General features: G+C 35.4%; 1 protein-coding gene across 1 annotated transcript in view; it reads right to left on the bottom strand.

The window, feature by feature from the left end:
* HSPA4L (heat shock protein family A (Hsp70) member 4 like) overlaps nt 1-20813 on the bottom strand; it is a 52924-nt gene that overhangs the window by 23177 nt on the left and 8934 nt on the right. The window contains exons 2-12 of the mRNA XM_007113501.4: nt 17575-17632; nt 15019-15159; nt 10857-10979; nt 7967-8066; nt 7472-7605; nt 5452-5696; nt 5229-5305; nt 4459-4610; nt 3883-3989; nt 2768-2901; nt 506-705 (exon numbers count right to left, since the gene is read on the bottom strand). Coding sequence (XP_007113563.1) covers nt 506-705; nt 2768-2901; nt 3883-3989; nt 4459-4610; nt 5229-5305; nt 5452-5696; nt 7472-7605; nt 7967-8066; nt 10857-10979; nt 15019-15159; nt 17575-17632 — 1471 coding nt within the window. The remainder of the gene's footprint in view (nt 1-505; nt 706-2767; nt 2902-3882; nt 3990-4458; nt 4611-5228; nt 5306-5451; nt 5697-7471; nt 7606-7966; nt 8067-10856; nt 10980-15018; nt 15160-17574; nt 17633-20813) is intronic.

The raw sequence follows: 20813 nt of genomic DNA, 5'->3' as shown, positions 1-20813 counted from the left end.
CGAAAAAAAAAATCTGTTTTAATGTTACTGAATGTACAGCACATTCTTCTGCTCAACTGCCACAGATATCTCCTTTAGTTTAAGCTGTGAAAATTTCTTTATTAAGCATGTATTCTCAATCTAAAAACACATATGTATACAGTTCAGAATTTATCATTCTGAATTGGATTTATCTGTATGCTAAAAAGCTAGCTATAATAAATGTGTTTAATAGAAATAAAGAATTTAGGAAAGATGACTCTAGACACATATGCATTTTTCCATATAATGTTATGAAAAATACACAAGCCTCCGAAAAGCATGTTACAATGTGAAAAGATGTAGAGCATTTAAAATAGAATTATTCTTTAATGAGTTTATTTTTAAAAGTTTATATACTGATTCCTATAGCAGAACTTCAGAGCAAAACCTCAGATATTAATATTTTCAACTATTAAAAGTACCAGGTAGAATTAAGATACTGCATATATTAGAGGAACCTTTTTGAAACAGAATTTCTACATACCACATCATCTTTGCTTTCATTCTTAAAAGAAGTTTCTGTCTCCATAGGAACATCACTGTGATCCCCTTCTACATTCTGCTTCTCAATTACTGATGCACTAGCCACACTGAAGATTCCATGGATGTTAATACGAACTTTAACCTTAACTTTGGAACTATCACCATCAGACTGTGGGAAAACATTCTGAATAGTGAAGCTCCCTTAAGGAAAAAAGAGCTTTGATCAGTACATGGGCCTCAGATTAACTCATTCAATTCATTCATTCAATAGTTTTACTATCATCTTTCAGATGCTGGCAAAAGAAAATCATAAATTATCACATGTTGATTAATTTCTGTGGGACATGCATTTCCCCCAGATCACCTTTTTAATATACTAATAAATCTGGTATAAACACTCAGACAGGTTAAGCAACCTGACCAAAATCATCAATAGGAAAAAGGAGAGTTGGGATCTTAACCAAGGACAATCTGACTGAAGGCAATATCACTTTTAAGTTTGACAATGTTGCTACACTAAAACCAAAATAACAAAACTCAATTTCTGAGTTTGAAAACCAAATAGATATTACCTTTTTGCTATAAACTTTGCAAATCATAATCATCTTGGTAATTCATAAATAAAGCAATTTAAAATTTTTTCTGGATTTTTCCTATAGCAAAATTGCTAAGTTATCCAGTCACTACTACCTACTGAGGTCACAATTTTTCACTTTAAGAAATCTGATGTTTTATTTTTCAAAAAAAAAAAACCCTCAAATATATAATGTTATCCATAGTAAAGAGACACTACCAGGCAGAAAAACTGTATATAAAAAATCTGGCTGACCTATGTTAGAGGTTGAATTGTGACCTCCCTCTGGCCCCAATTCATATGTTGAAGCCCTACTCTCCAGTAACCTCAGAAGATGACCTTATTTGGAGATAGGGTCTTTACAGGTAATCAAGTTAAAGTGAAGTCATCAGGTGGGTTCTAATCCAATGACTTGGCGTCCTTATTTGGAGACAGATACATACACAAGGAGAACGTCATGTGAACATGAAGACAGCCATCTATGAACCAAGAACAAACGCCTGGAATGGATCCTTCCCTCGCAGCCCTCAGAAGGAACCAATCCTGCCAACAACTTAATTTTGAACTTCTAGACTCCAAAACTGTGAGACAATAAATTTCTATTGTTGAAACCACCTAGTTTGTGGTACTTTGTTCCAGAAGCCCTCGAAAACTAATACCATTTTCAGTAATTTACTTCTACTGCTTTAAATAATGTACATGAAAAATTAAGATTGTCCCCTTTTTTAGTCTATCAATAAAAGTAGCACATATAGAAAATTTTAAAATTTAATATTCCTTCTTTTACATGATGTAAATCATACTGTTTTATATCTTCTAAAAGATTACTCAGCTAAAATGGATATTACAGTCTCCTATTTCCACTTTCGTATAACTGGATTCTAGTTGTTGCCAGTGAACATAAGTTTAAAATCAGAATATGTCGTCAGTCTGGCAGCACAATTTCAGTTTACTGATTAAAGAGTTCTTGCTTTAAAAAATAACCCTCACCCAAACTTTTCAGGTCAATTACAGAGCATTTTATTTTATTTATTTATTTATTTTTTTGCTGTATGCGGGCCTCTCACTGTTGTGGCCTCTCCCGTTGCGAAGCACAGGCTCCGGACGCGCAGGCTCAGCGGCCATGGCTCACGGGCCCAGCCGCTCCGCGGCATGTGGGATCTTCCCGGACCGGGGCACGAACCCGTGTCCCCTGCATCGGCAGGCGGACTCTCAACCACTGTGCCACAAGAGAAGCCCCAGAGCATTTTAAATACGCATTTCAAAATGAATTAAAAAGATTCAAACTTGCTGTTATTCCAGAAATAAACTCTGAGCACTAAAAAGTGCACGTTTAGAAAAAAGTATGATTATCTAAAATCCAGTGCTGGGGCTTCCCTGGTGGCTCAGTGGTTGAGAGTCCGCCTGCCGATGCAGGGTACACGGGTTCGTGCCCCGGTCTGGGAAGATCCCACATGCCGCCGAGCGGCTGGGCCCGTGAGCCATGGCCGCTGAGCCTGCGCGTCCGGAGCCTGTGCTCCGCAACGGGAGAGGCCACAACAGTGAGAGGCCCGCGTACCGCCAAAAAAAAAAAAAAAAAAAAAATCCAGTGCTGGCTTAGCTGAAATGTTACTTTGTTTCCTTGATTCAAATATTAACATATTTGTAAGAGGCTAAAATTTATGAAGAAAAGTTTTGGAGTTCTCTTACCAATTCTTGGATCTGGGTAAGGCACTTCATGTAAATTAGTATAAAATGCTTCTAGTTCAAATGGTTCTTTCTTGTGGAAAGTAATGACTTTTGAGAATGGGGCAGGATGGTTCTTACAGAACACTTCACATTCCCTAAAATGGAGCAGGAAAACAGTTAAAAACAAATAGAAAGTTGCCTATGAACCTAATTACAGAATCCATCTCATTTTTAATTCATGGCAAGCAGCAATTTTAAAGACTTCTGTGCACAAATGTTAAGAAAAAGAATTACTGGTTTTGCTATAAATAAACATGCCTTTTGACAGGTTTAGGGCTCAAAGTTTTAGAATGTCTGACATAGTAACAGACAATTCTATCCTAGTAAAATGAGAAAAATTATCTGAGAATAGGTATATTTTAAGGCAATATATAAGGATGTTTTTGCTCGCATCTGAGGACCAAATTCTATCGATATTTTTGAAATTTGTGCAAAAATTTCAATTTCTTGGGGGTGCAGATGTATAGAACACAGAAAATCTTAAAAGCAGCTTCAAAACCTAAATACAGGTTTCTTTTATTATACAAACTATACTTCTGAACAGCAGTCAAATATAATATTTGAAATACAGATTTTTATTTTGGTAGGAAAGTAAACAATTTATATCCTGGGCAGTTCATGGAAAAGGAAATGTTGATGTCAAAGCATGAAAAGACTTGCAGCTCACAACAGTCAGAAATGCAAATTTAATAATCAAGTACGATTTAAAAGTGATGCTTTTATTTAGATATTCAAAGAAGATGACTGGATAGATATATACCCAGCTGTTAACAATAGTTAGTTACCTCAATAAAATGGGCTAAGGGAGTTGGGGTAAGGCAAATGCAAGTTTTTATATTTCTATACTGTGATTTTTATTTGAAAATGAGAATGTTTTACTTTTATAATAAAATACTAATTTAAAAATATGCCATAATGGTTTACAGATTATATATCATTTTTATATTCTCCTGTTTCTAAGATAGTATTCTAAAGTGTCTGACAAGTTTAAGAAGTATAAATTCCTCTAATTTAGAATAGTAGGTTCAATTGCTTATTTATGACAAGCTCTAACCAAGGCTTTAGAAGTAACTTACCCAGTCCCATCTTCAAAAGAGGTCTTCCATCTTAATGTGATTGAATAGGGAACAAGGTCTGTTATGGAAAATTCACGCACTTTAAATGCTGGTGAGAGAATCGCACACTGAAAATAAGATGTATACCATATTTAAATCAACAAACACCAAACATACCCTAGGTTACCTTGATTGAACTGCTTAATAAAGTTCTTATAATAAAATTGTTATATTTTTAAAATTTCTGGGTTTTTGGTAATAACTAGTTAAAATTTTAAAGTGTCAGAGCACTCTTTCTGTGACTTCGCAAAAACTGATGTAAAATTTAAATCTCAAAAAGAGAATTTTAAATAGGAATAATTATAAGAATTCATAAAATAAATGCTTTTTCAGTATAATTACAGACATACTGTCCTATGATAGTTTAAAAACAAATGGGACAGACACGACCCTTATATTTTAGGAATAATTTCAATTTAATTTTAGCTTATTGATAACTGGTTGGACAAGATAATATTAAAAAGTTCTTTGAGGCCTATCACCATATTTCTGGCAAAATATACATTCTAAAATTTAAAAAAAGACTAATAATCATACCTGTAATGCACACCCTCTTGCAACAGCTTCATCAGCATTTAATGTGGTACTTATGTCTTTAAGAAAGAATTTAGTGATCTGTTCCTTGACAGCAGGAATTCGTGTTGCTCCCCCTACAATTTCTATACTACTTATGTCTTCACGTTGTAAGTCTGGAAAACGAAAGGTTTAATTGAGAAAAATAAGACAGTCTTTATAAAAATGTGAACAGTAGACCCCAGAAAGTACTTTTTAAAAAAAATGTATTTTTTTATTTGCTCAAAACAAGGTAAAATGGAAAGAAGATAAAAATAAATTTTGGAAAAAAGCAAAATTTAATAGATATTAATTATCTACTTATCAGGCACTGTACTTGGTCTAGGTGATGAAGTGACCACAAGGACAGACAAGCACCTCATGGACTTGAGTCCTTCAGTTTTAACTTCCACCTCACAAATCGCCACAGAAGGTAATTTTAATTGATTACAAAAAACTTTAACAAAAAGCAGTCATGTCCTCATTTCCACTTTCAATCAATCTTTAAAATCTTACATATAGACACCTTCAAATATAACTAGCATTAGTTTTATGATGTAAACAATATGAGTCAGAAGGAGTTCTCATAAACTGATTTCTAGTGGCCCTGCTCTTATGAATAATCTCCTTCTCTAAAACAAGAAATACAAGTCTTCAAAAAGCACATGAATTTTTTACTGCTTTTACCATTTTCTACCCCATTCAAGTAACACCATGGTACAGTTTTAATGGTTAGTTCAGTAACTTCCACTTACTAGCTTGTTCCATTACTGCTTTTAATGGTGGGTCAACTCTGGCTAAGAGGGAAGCACATAATTGTTCAAACTGAGCCCTGTGGGAAAATGAAATAAAATTCATTATTTGGGGATATAAAAATTGAGCATATCTTCTAAAATAAAAGAAAGAAGAAAAATCAGACATGAACTAACTAAACATAAAATAAGAAAACACTTTTCAAACTGAAAGCATGCATGGTACCTGTTCATTTTACTAGAAACATCAAGGTCATTCATGAAACACTCAATGTTCAGTGGAAGGTCTGATGCATTTGCACTCATTAGCTTCTTTAGTTTTTCACATTCCTGATATAAGCGCAACAAGGCCCGAGAGTTTTCTTTTACATTTATCTTATATTTTGTCTTGAACTCATCACAGAAGTAGTCTACTAAAACCTCATCAAAGTTCCTGCCACCCAAATATGGATCAAAGGTAGTAGCCAAGACCTGTTTAATTGAAAAACCAGAACTGAATTTTCAGAAATATTAGATGTTTTCAGCACTCCCTCCAAAATACCTTTTAAAATTAAAATCAAAACCAAAGAGCTTGACAAAAATCACAGGGTGCCAAATTTGGAACCACTTATATTAATTATCACTTGTATTTAGCCAACATATCTATCCACTCTGAATTATCTGCTTTAAGTTATAGATCTATATACCTACGTGAAAGAATAATTCTAATTCTGAAATAACCGAGTTACAATGACTAAAACTTCATTATCTCACAACCCATGGTTCTATAACAACACTGAACAGGTGGGCCAAAAATCAAGTTTAAGAGAGCAAAGAAAGGGTCCTAAGTATGTAACCAAAACCAAAACAGCCAAGAAGAGCCAATCCAAAGATTAAATCTAAAATATTATAATTGGTCAACTTACAAATCAGGAATTAGTGCCCCCATCCCACATAAATATATAGAAGGAACAAAAAAGCAAGCAAGGGAACAAAAAAGAAAAAAAGAAAATGAAGAGGAGAGACAAAAATTTAATATAAGCTTGTTGAGCAATAGGCCCCAGTTAGCAGTCGAGTGGAAAAGGAATAGATAAGTTACAGCACTTCAACGATATAGTTCTTGAAAACATAGGACCAAGACATCTAGTCTTTCCCCGAGGTAGAGGGCAAAAATAACTACTTATAATAGTCACGACTAAAAAAGTAGAATCCCACTGTTGGTGAGGTTCATCAACTTTTTTTCACAAGGATGGGTGGTGGAATAGTGGTAAACATCACAGTAGGATGTGAGCACAGCCTGATTGGGATATCATCCCAGATTAGCATGAAGAATCCATGGACAGACTTCTCATGAGGTCCAGTATTACCCAAAATTAGATGTAAAATTGTGTAGGTATGTGACTAGTGCAGATGTGCATCGTTCTGAGAGAAGGGCCATAGCTTTTATCAAACTTCCAAAAGGGCCTGTGATCTAAAAAATTATAGCTCTATAATCTAAGGTATTCACTAAAAAGGAAGAAAGGAAAATGTTCTTTTTGAATTAAGTTAAAATTCAACACTAAATACCAAGGATTAAATCAATTTTCAAAAAACTATTCTGTATTCACTATCAGTCATTTCCCGTTAATTTTCTGATTACAAGGATGTTAATATAGTACTATAAACGGCAAGACGAAAGGCTCTAAAAGGTGCTGGATAACCCAAAGCATTTACTCTTCTGAGCTAACCTATACATGTGTGTAATGGGGGGAGAGAGAGAGTGTGTGTTAAGTCTGGGTAAGATAATCAATGTAGAAATGAATACAAAACCAAACAAAGGCTGTAAGAAGATAAGCATATAGAGGTAAATAATACCACACTGTAGAAAATTTTGATTAGGACTCCAGAATAGAAAGGTTTCTAAAGACAATGGGAATTATTTTAGAAATGTTTCCTATGTACATTTATAAATATGTAATTTATGCTCCCTGATAGGTAACTGAACACCTCAACAATAATAAAAATAGCTAACACATAATATCTGCTATATGGCATTCCAAGCATCTTATAATCATTAACTCATTTTATCCTGAAAAATTCTATGAGGTACTTACTGATAATATCCTCAGGTGAGGAACCTGAGATTTGGGGAGGTTAAGTAACTTGCTCAAGGTCACAGTTTTTAAGTGGCAGAGCTAGGATTTAAATCCAAGCATTAGGGTTCTCTATATAGTCTCATATGCTCTTAGACATTAAAATTAAATATAGCAAATCATTTATTTACTTACTTTAAGTTTTCCTTTGTTAAAAGCACAAACTGAGATCTGGTAGGCAGAATGTCCCATATCAATAAATATTATATTTCTTGGTTTCTCATCTAATGGAGGAAGATCCTGTTTATAAATTCCATATGCCAGTGCAACTATGTAAGAACAAAGAATTAGGTTAATTCCAGCCTAGCAATCACTTGGAAAACAATAGGTAAGTCATGTTGATACTACATTTTAAGACACAGTAGAGTAATACAAATTATTAGTTTCAAAGTAAATTCACTTTTCATAAATTGGTTAATGTTTTTTTCTCTACCCGTCTATAACCCTATAATATTAATGACTCTTATAGCCAATGAAAGACATGTTTAAACTCTGCCATAATGTTGTGCTCCAAAATGACAAGCTTATATCAGTACATAATAGAGTTAAAAAAAAATGCTTTGTATTAATTAGAAAAAAAACTATAATAATATTTTTCTGACAGTGATTTTCAAATTACAAACTGCTCACCTGCAGTAGTTTCATTCATTAGCCTTAAACAATTTAAGCCTGCAACCTGGGCTGCAGCCATCACAGATCTTCTCTCAGCATCAGTGAAAAAGCTCGGAATCTGGTGTTGCAAAACAATAATTAAGTGTTATTAGTTCAATGTAATAGATTTTACTTAAACATTTCATCAGTTGAAAAATGAACTTATGTACAGCTTAAGGCAAAGACTGGTGTTCTAATTAAATAAATGAGGAAAAAATACTAGTTTTTTTTTTAAGGTTGGCAATTTCTACCTCATAAAGTTTTGACCTAAAGTATGAACACAAATTTAAAGCAATTAGTAAAATAGAATTAATATTGTAGGATTTCAAAAATATGTTAAATCCTTCTCATGTTGCTCTATAAAAATACTTATTTGTTCATCTTTAATAATGAAACATTAAAAACCCAAGAGTCTATTAAAATGAGATTGGTTAAATATGTTATATCCACATAATGGAATCCTACATAGATGTTAGAATCAGATCGATCTGAATTGTCATAGAATAGTATCTTTATTACATTAAAAAAAGGGGGCATGTAGACCATGATTTCATTTTTGTGTATGTATGTACTACTAGAAGAATATATTCCCAAATGTTTACAATGGTTGTATTTCAAAGGGAGGGGGAACCATATTGCAGGGGACTTATGATGAGCATGTGTTTCTTTATAAATCACGAAAAAATATTAAATATATTTCTATTAAAAAATAAACTCTAATTTAAAACTAATAATAAGATTACATATACTTATTACTGTCAAACTAAGAAGCACTTTCATTTGGTCTACAGACAAATTTCTAAAAAGCTAATTAAGTATATCCATGTACAAAACTTGGGGCTCTTCCAATTTTAAGTAGTCTCCTCCAATCTTAGTGCTTTTTGAATTTAGAAATTTCATTTAATAGATAATAACACAAAAAGAACTTGAATTTTGATGAGTTTGTATATCCTGATTTTGGTATTATCCTTCAGACAAAAATCTAAATTATAAGGTATGGTTCACTTAATTTTCACTAAGCACTTATGTACCAGTACTTTTCTAGCCATTAGGGATATGACAGTGCATAGAGCAGAAAATACTTCCCTTTGTACAGCTCACATGGGTCTACTGCACTGATTACAAAGTTAATAATGCCCAAGAAGTTCACAATGCCATGTTCTGATACTAATTTCTGACATGAAAGTAAAATCAAGTATGGCTAAATAAATAGGGATGGATTTGAATTTAAGATACATTTTTAAAATGTGCACCATTCTGACATATACTTTCAAGTGGCAGTATAGTGGAAGAGTTATGACCACAAGTTATTTAACTTCTCTGTGTCTCAGTTTTTTCATCTGTGAAATTGAGGTTAATAATATCCTACCTACAGAGTGGTTCTGAGGATTAAATGGGTTAATACATGTTAAATGCCTTTAATAGGGCCTGGACAATGGTAAACTCTATCATTTACTATTACAAGATGACTGGAAAACAAAATACTAAGCTAATATTTTTCTCTCATTTAAAGATTCTATATACACCTGACAGGGACTTCCCCGGTGGTACAGTGGTTAAGACTCCATGTTCCCAAAGCAGGGGGCCCAGGTTCGATCCCTGGTCAAGGCTAGATCCCATATGCATGCCAGAACTAAGGAGCCCGCCTGCCACAACTGAGACCCAGCAAAACCAAATAAATAAATATTTTAAAAATAAATAAATACACCTGACAAATTTTAATTACTAAATTCACTGAAGAGTTCATAATACGATTCTCTATTTTTCTGATGACATGAGACTCCTGAACTTACGTAGTCAAGTTTAACAGTACTAAGAATATATTCACATCATTTAGGTGACAACATATAACTTAAAAACTAGTTATCAATATATAATGGGATCTCAAGAGATAAGACAGGGGATAAACGATTAAACGCTTTGTTAAGAATCTTTAAAAGACATCTTTTCTTTCTGAAAAGTACTGCATGATCTCACCTATATGTGGAATCTAAAAAAGTCTAATTCATTTGATAGAGTAGAATGGTGGTTAACAGGGGCAGGGCGTGGGGGAAATGGGGAGACAGTGGCCAAAGGGTACAAAATTTCAGTTATGTAGAATGAATAAGTTCTAGAAATCTAATGTACAGCATGGTGACTACACTTAACAATATTATATACTGGAAATGTGCTGAGAAAGTAGATCTCAGGTATTCTCACCACACAAACACAAAAAAAGTAACCACAGGAGATGGATATGTTAATTTGCTTGACTGTAGTGATCATTTCACTATGTATATCAAAGCATCATGTTGTTCATCTTATATACAAACAATTTTTATCTTAAAGCCTCAAGTGGATTTTGAGGGGTGATTAATGTGTTTATTATGCTGATTGTGATGATGATAGTTTCACGGGTGTATGCGTATGTCAAAACTTCTGGAAGTATACATGTTAAATACATCTAATTTATCATTTTAAAAAAAGGATCTTTTATTTCTAATACAGGATATACAGAATCTCAAATTCCCAACTGGGCATTTTCAACCTTTGACATAAATGTTAATAAGGTCAGTCCCTAGAGGTGGGACGTTAAGTGCTACCTGGAAAGATTCTTAGGGATAAGTGGCAGGTACAGCAGTCACCAACTAATCACATACATTAGTTTTTATTTTAAGATTCACTGATTATCACAGTTAACTTTATGGGAAACTCAATCCTGAACTTTATCAAATAAAATAATTTTTTAACATAAAAGTAAAAATGGATTTAGGTTATTTACTGGATAAGGACAGAAGGAATAAAGAAAAGGGAAGAAAAATATTTCAGTACAACATTAATACACTGGAAAATATGATTCAAGAGTGTTCATTACTGAGGTAAAACTTACTGAAATCACACAGTCAGCCACTGGTTTCTTCAAAGCATTTTCTGAAGTCTCTTTAAGCTTAGCCAACAGCATTCCAGTAACTTGCTCGATTGCAAAAGGTCTCTCTTCTTCTAGGTATCGCACCTAAAGCCAAAAGTGGAGATATTTATCAAGAGTTATTTATTCATCTAGTATTTTATGAGCACCTACCTTATACATGATTGATACACAACAGTGAAAAAGGCAAAGTCCTTGCTCAATGAAGTTATATACCAAAAGGATTGCTCTAGTATCATTATGTCTCATCTCTGAAGTTCCAGTGCCTTACACATAGTATTACAACCAAACAAATTATCTTCAAGAATGTCTTTACATGCTCCAGATCCCCATCTCCCACAAAAGCAAGTTTTATCATTCACTACCCTTATAAACAAGGGGAAAAAGATCAAATAATCTTTCTTTTGGAAGTTAGAACTCTTCTTGGGTTTAAAATGAAAACTTTAGTAATACAGTTTTGTGAAAAGGAAATGAGAACACAGCCAAAAGAAAAAATTCCTTATTTAAAAAAAAAGATATTTAATATATATTACTGTATATAGATGTATACATGAAATTTTAAAATTATTTTTTAAAATAACCACTTCTTCTCATACACAGGTTTAAGACTAGGTTGAATTTAAGCACCTAAAATGAAACTTTACAGTGCTTCTTGACCAAGGAATACTGTGCTTTATTCAAGTAATCAAACCCTTTCATAATGACAACCACAATATTTATAAGCAATACAAAGTTACCTTAGAACCCATACAATAATTACATCTAATTTACAGAAGAAAAAGCTATATCTTTTACCTTTGTACCCCAATGGAGTGAATACACTAAACTTTGGAAGAGCTTTAAAGAACTTCTCAGGGCTTCCCTGGTGGCTCAGTGGTTGAGAGTCCGCCTGCTGAAGCAGGGGACACGGGTTCGTGCCCCGGTCCGGGAAGATCCCACATGCTGAGGAGTGGCTGGGCCCGTGAGCCATGGCCACTGAGCCTGTGCATCCAGAGCCTGTGCTCCGCAACGTGAGAGGCCACAACAGTGAGAGGCCCGCGTACCGCAAAAAAATAAAAAAAATAAAAAATAAAAAAAAAAGAACTTCTCAAGCAGCACAATGCATGTTTGTATATAAGTGTATAAGTATGTATAAATAATTATATAAAATTTACTTTGAAACAGACTTAAAATTTTTTTTTTTTTTTTTTTTTTTTTTTTTTTGTGGTATGCGGGCCTCCTTCTGTTGTGGCCTCTCCCGTTGCGGAGCACAGGCTCCGGACGCGCAGGCTCAGCGGCCACGGCTCACGGGCCCAGCCGCTCCGCGGCATGTGGGATCTTCCCAGACCGGGGCGCGAACCCTGTTCCCCTGCACCGGCAGGCGGACGCGCAACCACTGCGCCACCAGGGAAGCCCTAGACTTAAAATTGATAGCCATTTGTTTCCAAATCACAAGTAAGTTCAAAACCAAGCATTACATGAAATTACTGTCTTTAAACATGGGAAGAAATCAAGCACACTGAAACAAGGGAAAATGAATCAAGTACCATGTGTCTTAGTCTGATTATAGGAGGCACAACAATACAGTATTTCTAAAAATAATATAAAAGTTAGATGAAATAAACATCAAAGTTTATTCAAACAAATGTCAGAAAAAATAAGTGGATAAAATGCTTGAGAAGTTGAATGCTAAAGATCTTCAGTCTTCAAAAGATGAAGAAACTGAGTGGCATGGACATATATACACTACCAAATGTAGGGTGGATAGCTAGTGGAAGCAGCCGCATGGCACAGGGAGATCAGCTAGGTGGTTTGTGACCACCTAGGGGGGTGGTCTGGTACTGAACCCACAATATCTCCAAGGTACACCTGTACATCAATAAGTGACCATATCGGGAACATATGTATATGTATAACTGATTCACTTTGTTGTAAAGCAGAAACTAACACACCATTGTAAAACAGTTATACTCCAATAAAGATGTTAAAAAAAAAAAGATGAAGAAACTTAGTTTGACACAGGACTGATTAACGTTTTCAAAGCCTCTTCAACTAGCTTACATGCACTCACTATGACTGTATAAAAATTGTATCACTTAAAAATTAGGTTTTGGCCTAGTGGTCCGGTAGTTAGGACTTGGCACTTTCACTGCTGTGGGCCTTGGTTCAATCCCTGGTCGGGGAACTAAGATCCTGCAAGCTGCATGGCCTGGCCAAAAAAAAAGATATACAAGGTGTTAAAAAACTTTACTTCGGACTTCTCTGGTGGCATAGTTGTTAAGATCTGCCTGCCAATGCAGGGGAGACGGGTTCGAGCCCTGGTCTGGGAAGATCCCACATGTCGCGGAGCAACTAAGCCCGTGTGCCACAACTATTGAGGCTGTGTGCCACAACTACTGGAGCCCGCATGCCTAGAGCCCGTGCTCTGCAACAAGACTTTACTTCTAGTGCGTTCTTTCATAAGACATGGCCACCAAAACTAGAGGGCAAAAAAAGATAGAGAAAGTTATGGAGTAGATGGTAAAAGTTCTCATCACAAGGGAAATAAATTGTGCAGTGATGGATGTTAACTAGACTTACTGTGATCATTTTGAATGTATACATATATTGAATCATGTTGTACACCTGAATTAATACAATGTTATGTGTCAAAAAAAAATTAGGCTTTGGCTTTCTGTAAAAATAATTTATTTTGTTTTTATCAAACTACTCACAAAGCATAATTTTTAATTTTCCTTTGAAAGAATAAAAGCAAAAGAATTTAAGTAGTTTAGAATAAAACTGCTCCAGAGTCATTTACCAGAAGTTATCATATCTAAAGGATATGTGAATATTATTCTTTATCTCATTTATTGCTGTCATGACCCATCCAGCTTCCTAGTCAGCAACTCCTGATCCACAAATTTCACCCCCTGATCCACAAATTTCACCATTTTTCAACTTGTCTTTAATCTCTCATGGTGTCTTTTTTGAACTACTGTTAAGTCTCATGTCTCCTTACTACAACTCATCATCCATCCTGTAGTCAGAACCCTCTTCTAAACATGGAAATATATATCAAGTTTAAAATCAGCTACTAAAATTTTTAACTTTGAGATATAATTCATATCACATAAAGTTTATCCTTCTGAAGTATATAATTCAGTGGTTTTTAGTCTATTCAAAGCTGTACACTGATTACCAATATCTGTAGTACATTTTCATCACCCTAAAAAGAGTGACCCATTAGCAGTAGTAGTAGTAGATTCACCCATTCCCCCTTACCCTTAACTCCTAGCAACCACACATCTGTTTTCCATGTCTATTGATTTGCCTGATTCTGGATAGCCATAAAAATGGAATCATACAATATGTGGCCTTTTATATCTGCCTTTCTTCCAGTTAGCATGTTTTCAAGGTTCATCCATGTTGTAGCACATATCAGTACTTCACTCCTTTTTATAGCCAAATAATATATTCCATTGAATAGCTATACCACATTTTGTTTATCCACTCATCGGCTGATGGATGCTTGGGTTGTTTCCACTTTCTGGCTATTATAAATAATGCTATTATGAACATTAGTGTACAAATTTTTGTGTGCACATATGGTTCAATTCTCTTGTGTATATACCTAAGAGCAGAATTGCTGAGCCATATAATAACTCTGTGGTTTGGGGTATTCTGTTAGTTTTTGTTAACCAATCTATAACTTTCTGTCTCAGGATGTAGACGTAGAAATCCAGAATCCATCTCTTACTTGGAAGAAGAGTTTGCTTTAATACTTCTATAATATAAGAGTCTTCTAAATTAGAGAAAACTCATTATAGAAATCAACATACTTTTGGGGTCTATTTTTCTAAATCACACATGCTTCTGCCTTTATTCCTTAAAAGTGGTTCACCTCTAAAAGTTCTCCAAATAATAATCCTTTTTTCTTGACCATAAAAGTATTTGGATTAAAAAGATTATTATTCTAAATCAGATTTTTTTTTTGCATTCACTAAAGCATATTACGAAAACTGCCTGTATTTTTGGTATATAGGTACTGCATCCAGAGGAAAGGAGTTAAATTAAAATTTTTTTAAATATTTAAAAACAGGCAATATTATCATACTTGGTTTCTTTAATATGAACAAATGTTTGCATTCTGGGAATATAAGCTTACCTTAACTCCTGCACTTCCATTAGACATCTTCTGCAGCTCATAGGGAAGCCTGATCCTTTCAGTTTGCACAACAGGATCATCAAATGATCGCCCATGAAGCTTTTTGAAACCATGAATTGTATTTCTTACATTCGTGACTATCTGTTGGCAGTAAACACTTTTATTTATCAATTAATTAATGCAAAATAAACACTATGCTATACTTGAGAATCACCAAGTCTCCTTATCCTATATATCCAAGTTCAGAATCACACACAATCATTCATTCTTCTGGTTTCTAATTGATAGAAAAATTACACTGTGGCCCGTCCAACTCTGCTCCTACCTTAAGAATGTTAGATCCAAAAAAGAAAAACTTTAAAACTTTTCAAATAATACAATGGAAATCTATCTTCAACTCATTTCTGGTTTTCTTCAACACTTTTGGGCTAATAAAAATTAGTATCTTTGATTTCTTTCTTTCCACTTCCATTTGTGTTTTTATTTAAACTATGTTTTTTATTGCCATGTTTTTCTTTTACTCTCAATATCTTATTCTTTGTGTTACTATGTTGCTTCCACTGCTGAAAACTGCTCCTAGGCTAGTAAATTAAAACTCCTTCCATGTAACATGGTGCTAAGTTAAAGTGTCTTAATTTGTAAATAGCTTGTATTGTGGCAAAGTAATTTTTTTCTTTAATTAGAACATGTAGTTCAAACTATAGAATATTATTATTACTATTTTTTTTTTTTTGCGGTACACGGGCCTTGTCATTGCTGTGGCCTCTCCCGTTGCGGAGCACAGGCTCCGGACGCGCAGGCTCAGTGGCCATGGCTCACGGGCCCAGCCGCTCCGCGGCACGTGGGATCCTCCCGGACCGGGGCACGAACCCGTGTCCCCTACATCGGCAGGCGAACTCTCAACCACTGCGCCACCAGGGAAGCCCTATAGAATATTATTGAGATCCAGTTGTTGCCCTCTTAGTGATCTTTAAAGCCAAGTAGATCTTGATCTTCAATTATGAGATGAAAACTACTGGGATGCTGAATTACCATGTTGATCTCTTTAGCTTTTTTGGAGAAGTAACTTATAGTTTGCTTTCTTCAGAGCCTGAGGGCTATGATACACTTAGAACATCAGCCAGGGGACTTCTCTGGTGGTCCAGTGGTTAAAGAATCCGCCTTCCAACGCAGGGGACACGAGTTCGATCCCTGGTCAGGAAACTAAGATCCCACATGCCGCGCGGCAACTAAGCCTACACGCCACAACTGTTGAACTTGCGCGCCTCAACGAGAGCGCCCATGTGCCGCAAACTACAGAGCCCAGACGCTCTGGAGCCAGAGAGCCCAAGTGCCACAACTAGAGAGACAAAGCCGGCATGCCACAACTAGAGAGAAGCCCGCTAGCTGCAACTAGAGAGAAGCCCGAGCACCACAACGAAAAGATCCCGCATGCCTCATTGAAGATCCCGTGTGCCACAACTAAGACGCAATGCAGCCAAAAAAAATAAGGAAAATTTAAAAAAAAGAAGAAGAAGAAGAAGAGGAAGATCAGCCAGAATACGAGATGTAAACTTTAATGAAGGGGTCCTTTTGGCACAAACAACATTTGTTTATATGTAATATGTAATATGAAAATGGAAAAGAAAAAAACACATTCATACATAGGCAAACTGTAAGACAATCTTGATAAAGAAAATCTTAAGCAAAAATTCGTGGATAAATGAGTCAATTGAATAATTGAGTACAAAAAGTCATGAGGAAAAATGCCCCATTAAACAGACTTATTTTGTAATAAAGAAGACTCAGGTATATATTAAAACTTAAGAAATAATTGTTAAGGGTTTTGGTTCATGGTAATAAACAAAGTACAAGGAAAATGAACCTATAGCATGGAATGTTAAAAGTGAATGTTTTATGCAAACGGATTTCAGAAGCCTAGAAATATAAATACTTAAACAGATTCCATGTAAAGTAGTAGTAAAATAGTAGCCACAGAGATTACTCTGGATATTAGTTTCTCCATTTTTTCCCACCTTCTTTTACAAAGACATCATTCACTTGTAGAAGTATATATTCTAGTTAGGAGGATATCCCTCATAGAAAGTGACCATACAAGGAAAAACTGACGCCATTTGGTAGCATACTCTGACTTCACAACTAAGATTTTTTAAGAATAAAATTCAAGGGCTTCCCCGGTGGCACAGTGGTTGAGAGTCCGCCTGCCGATGCAGGGGATACGGGTTGGTACCCCGGTCTGGGAAGATCCCACATGCCGCTGAGCGGCTGGGCCCGTGAGCCATGGCCGCTGAGCCTCCGCGTCCGGAGCCTGTGCTCCGCAACGGGAGAGGCCACGGCGGTGAGGGGTCCATGTACAGCAAAAAAATAAAATAAAATAAAATTCAAGAAATATTTTACAACCCAAAGCAAAACATATCTAATAAGATACAAAGATATTAGGACCAGTCATCTTCTTTATTCTCTTTTTTTCACTCTCAAGTACATAAAATGGGAGCTTAGTTACCAATATGAAGTTAACTCTGCCTGTAAGTCAACACATCTACAGGAATAATTTACCTGGCTCTTGGCTGCATTTCCAATGGCTCGCGTTCTTGATCCCAAAGATATACAGGCTCTAAACAGGAAAAAAACAAAAGTTTTTTCTCAAGGTATTTTTATACTAATGTACTATTACTCTGCTTCTCTTTATACAAAAATGAATTAAAGGAATGAATATAATTATGTATTACTCAAAAAATAGGTTACTGAAATCAGAATTTTACATATTTTTAAACTTTCCTAAGTAATAGAAGAGTGGTCAGAATAAACGTTAGTATTTTTTTTAATGTGCTAATACTTGGCAACACTGTATTGGTCCCAAAATTGTTTTTCAAATTCTACTGGTCTATGACTTACTAAAAAAAACTAACTGGGGCTTCCCTGGTGGCGCAGTGGTTAAGAATCTGCCTGCCAATGCAGGGGACACGGGTTCGAGCCCTGGTCTGGGAAGATCCCACATGCCGCGAAGCAGCTAGGCCCGTGAGCCACAACTACTGAGCCTGCGCGTCTGGAGCCTGTGCTCCGCAACGGGAGAGGCCGCGATGGTGAGAGGCCCGCGCACCGCAATGAAGAGTGGCCCCCACTTACCACAACTGGAGAAAGCCCTCACACAGAAACGAAGACCCAACACAGCAAAAATAAATAAATAAAAAATTAATAAACTCCTACCCCCAACAACAACAAAAAAACTAACTGTATTTGGTAAGGCCAGGCTCCTTGGATCTAAATCCTGGATCTGCCGATTAACGCTGAGTAACCTTGTAGAAATTACCTAACCATTATTTGCCTCAGCTTCCCATCTAGAAGATAGTGTTGATAATAATACCCACTCACAGAGCTGTGTGAAGATTAACTGAGTGAATATAGGTGAATGCTTTGAACAATATGATTGTTGCTTTTATTACTGCAAATGTAATTCTGCTTATAAAAACAAGTGTAGAGTAACATTTTTATCAAAAAAACTTTCAAAAAAAATTTCATGTTGTGATTCGAGAAAATGTTTCCATGGTTTCAGTTGCAATTACAGGTAATTATTGATTCAATCAAAAAATATTTACAGGCATTGTGTGTATACTAGCTACAATCACTGTGCTTGGAGAATTTAGTCTATCGAAAAAAATCAACATATAAAATAAAATTATGAATGATACTAGCAAAAAACGAGAATAATCACTTCTAGATAATAAGGCTTAGGAAAAGTGGGTGGAAGATGTGATTTCTGAATTAAGACTTGAAAGAAAAGAAAGCATTTTAATATGTATCTGTTTTGTGGAAAAGGACATTCCCAGTATATGTCTATTCTCAATATGACAGCCTGAGTGATCCTATTAAAGACAAACTCCTCTGCTAAAAACCCTTCAATGGTGTCCTATCTCCCCAACAGCCAATAAAGCCCTTCATGGTTTGGTTTTTAGCTGCTCTACTCTGTAATTTCAATCTAGGTACACAGGTCTCCTTGCTATTTCTGGAACAGGGCAAGCACATTTCTGCATCAGGGGCTTTGTACACGCTGTTCTCTCTTTCTGGAACACATGCCATGAGCTCTCACTTCTTTCATGTCTCTGGCTCAAATTTCAGCTTATCTGAGATAGCTTCTCTATCTTATATAAATACATACATCATCTCCTGTTTCCCCAATTTTATTCTTCTCTATAATGTATCACCATCTGATACAATTTGTTTTTTTACTGACTGTCTCCACACTAGGATGCGAACACCATGTAGGTAATGTATGTCCCATTGCCTTGATCTGCACTATCCAATATGGTAGCCACTAGCCACATGTAGCTAGTAAAATTTAAATTGACTAAAATTAAAAATCCTCAGCATTAGTCACATTTCAAGGGCTCAAGAGCCAACTTTCACGTGCTTAACAGCTACATATGGCTACTGGATATGCAGAGAACAGAAAATACATAGAGCATACACTGTAGAATAGAAAGTTCTGGATAGCACTGGTCTAGATATCTGGTACATAACCAAGGTACTTACTGAAAGAAAGGGAAGATGGCTCCTAAGGTTAATGCTCACTTGGAGACTAGGAAGAATACAACTTCGCTAGTTTCATAGGACATTTTGGTAGATACATCAGAGGGCCAGATTATACAGTGTCTCAAATGATATATTATAAATTTGAAATATATTTCAGGTTATGAGAGTTCATTAAAGGCTTTTGAATAATAGAATGAACACTCCATGCTTACGTATAATACAAAGTGAAAAAAAAAAAAAAAAAAAAGAAAAAAGATCCCAGAACAGTGCTTTTCAAGGGCTGAACAAGATATTGTTATACTGAGGACACAGGATTTTTCAGGGAAGGCAAGCAGTTAAGTTCATTCAGTCAATTTAACAGATGAATGCTGAGTAACTACTACATGTCTGGCACTCTGTTGGGTACTAAAGCTATAATAATAAGGGGAAAAAAGTCAGACATCGTTTTGGCTCCCTTGGAACTTATATTGCTATAGAGTCACAAATGAAAGTAAACTATGTGGTACAAAAATGGGTACACATGGTGCAATGAGAGTAGACAACAGCACGAATTGACCTAAAAGAGGATCAGAAATGGCTTATCGGAGAAAGTGATGAGATTTGAAGGAAGAGTAAATGATGATGGATTCAGTTAGGGGAGTGTTTGGTGGAGATCATTTTGACTACAGGAATGGGAAGTGGGCTAGAGTTATCAATAATCTCTATCAGTTTAGTAGCAGCTGAGACAGAAGGAAAAGGAATTAAGAGATTTTAGGAGCTAAAACTCAAAGGACTTAGTGATGAACTAGGTCTGCGCGGTGCAATCCGGCAGCCACCAGACACACGTGGCTATCAGGCACATGAAACGCAGCTAGGCTGTATAAGTACCTTGCGCTAACCAACTGTGCCACTGGAGCTCCAGCGCAGCTAAGTCTGAATTGGATGTATTTATTTTAAGTGTGAAATACACTCTGGATTTTGAAGATTTAAAATTTAAAAAGAAATGTTACAATATCTCATTAATTTTAAAACACTGATTACATGCTGAAATAAGATTTTGAATATACTGATTTAATCAAGTATATTAAAATTAACTTTGCCTGCTTCTTACTTTTTAAATGTAACTACTAGAACATTTAAAATTATGTATGTGGCTCACATACATTATATTTATTTTTATTGAACAGTGCTGGAATAGATAATAGGAAGAGGTAAGTGTCAAGAATAATGTCTAGGTTTCCAGTTTGCATAAGAGGGTAGATAGTGGTGCCGTGCAATGGGACAGA

The sequence above is a fragment of the Physeter macrocephalus genome, chromosome 7 (assembly GCF_002837175.3).
Source record: "Physeter macrocephalus isolate SW-GA chromosome 7, ASM283717v5, whole genome shotgun sequence".
NCBI classification, from domain to species: Eukaryota; Metazoa; Chordata; class Mammalia; order Artiodactyla; family Physeteridae; genus Physeter; species Physeter macrocephalus.
Note: the sequence above shows the minus strand (reverse complement) of the source record. Positions and strands in the feature narration are given on the sequence as shown.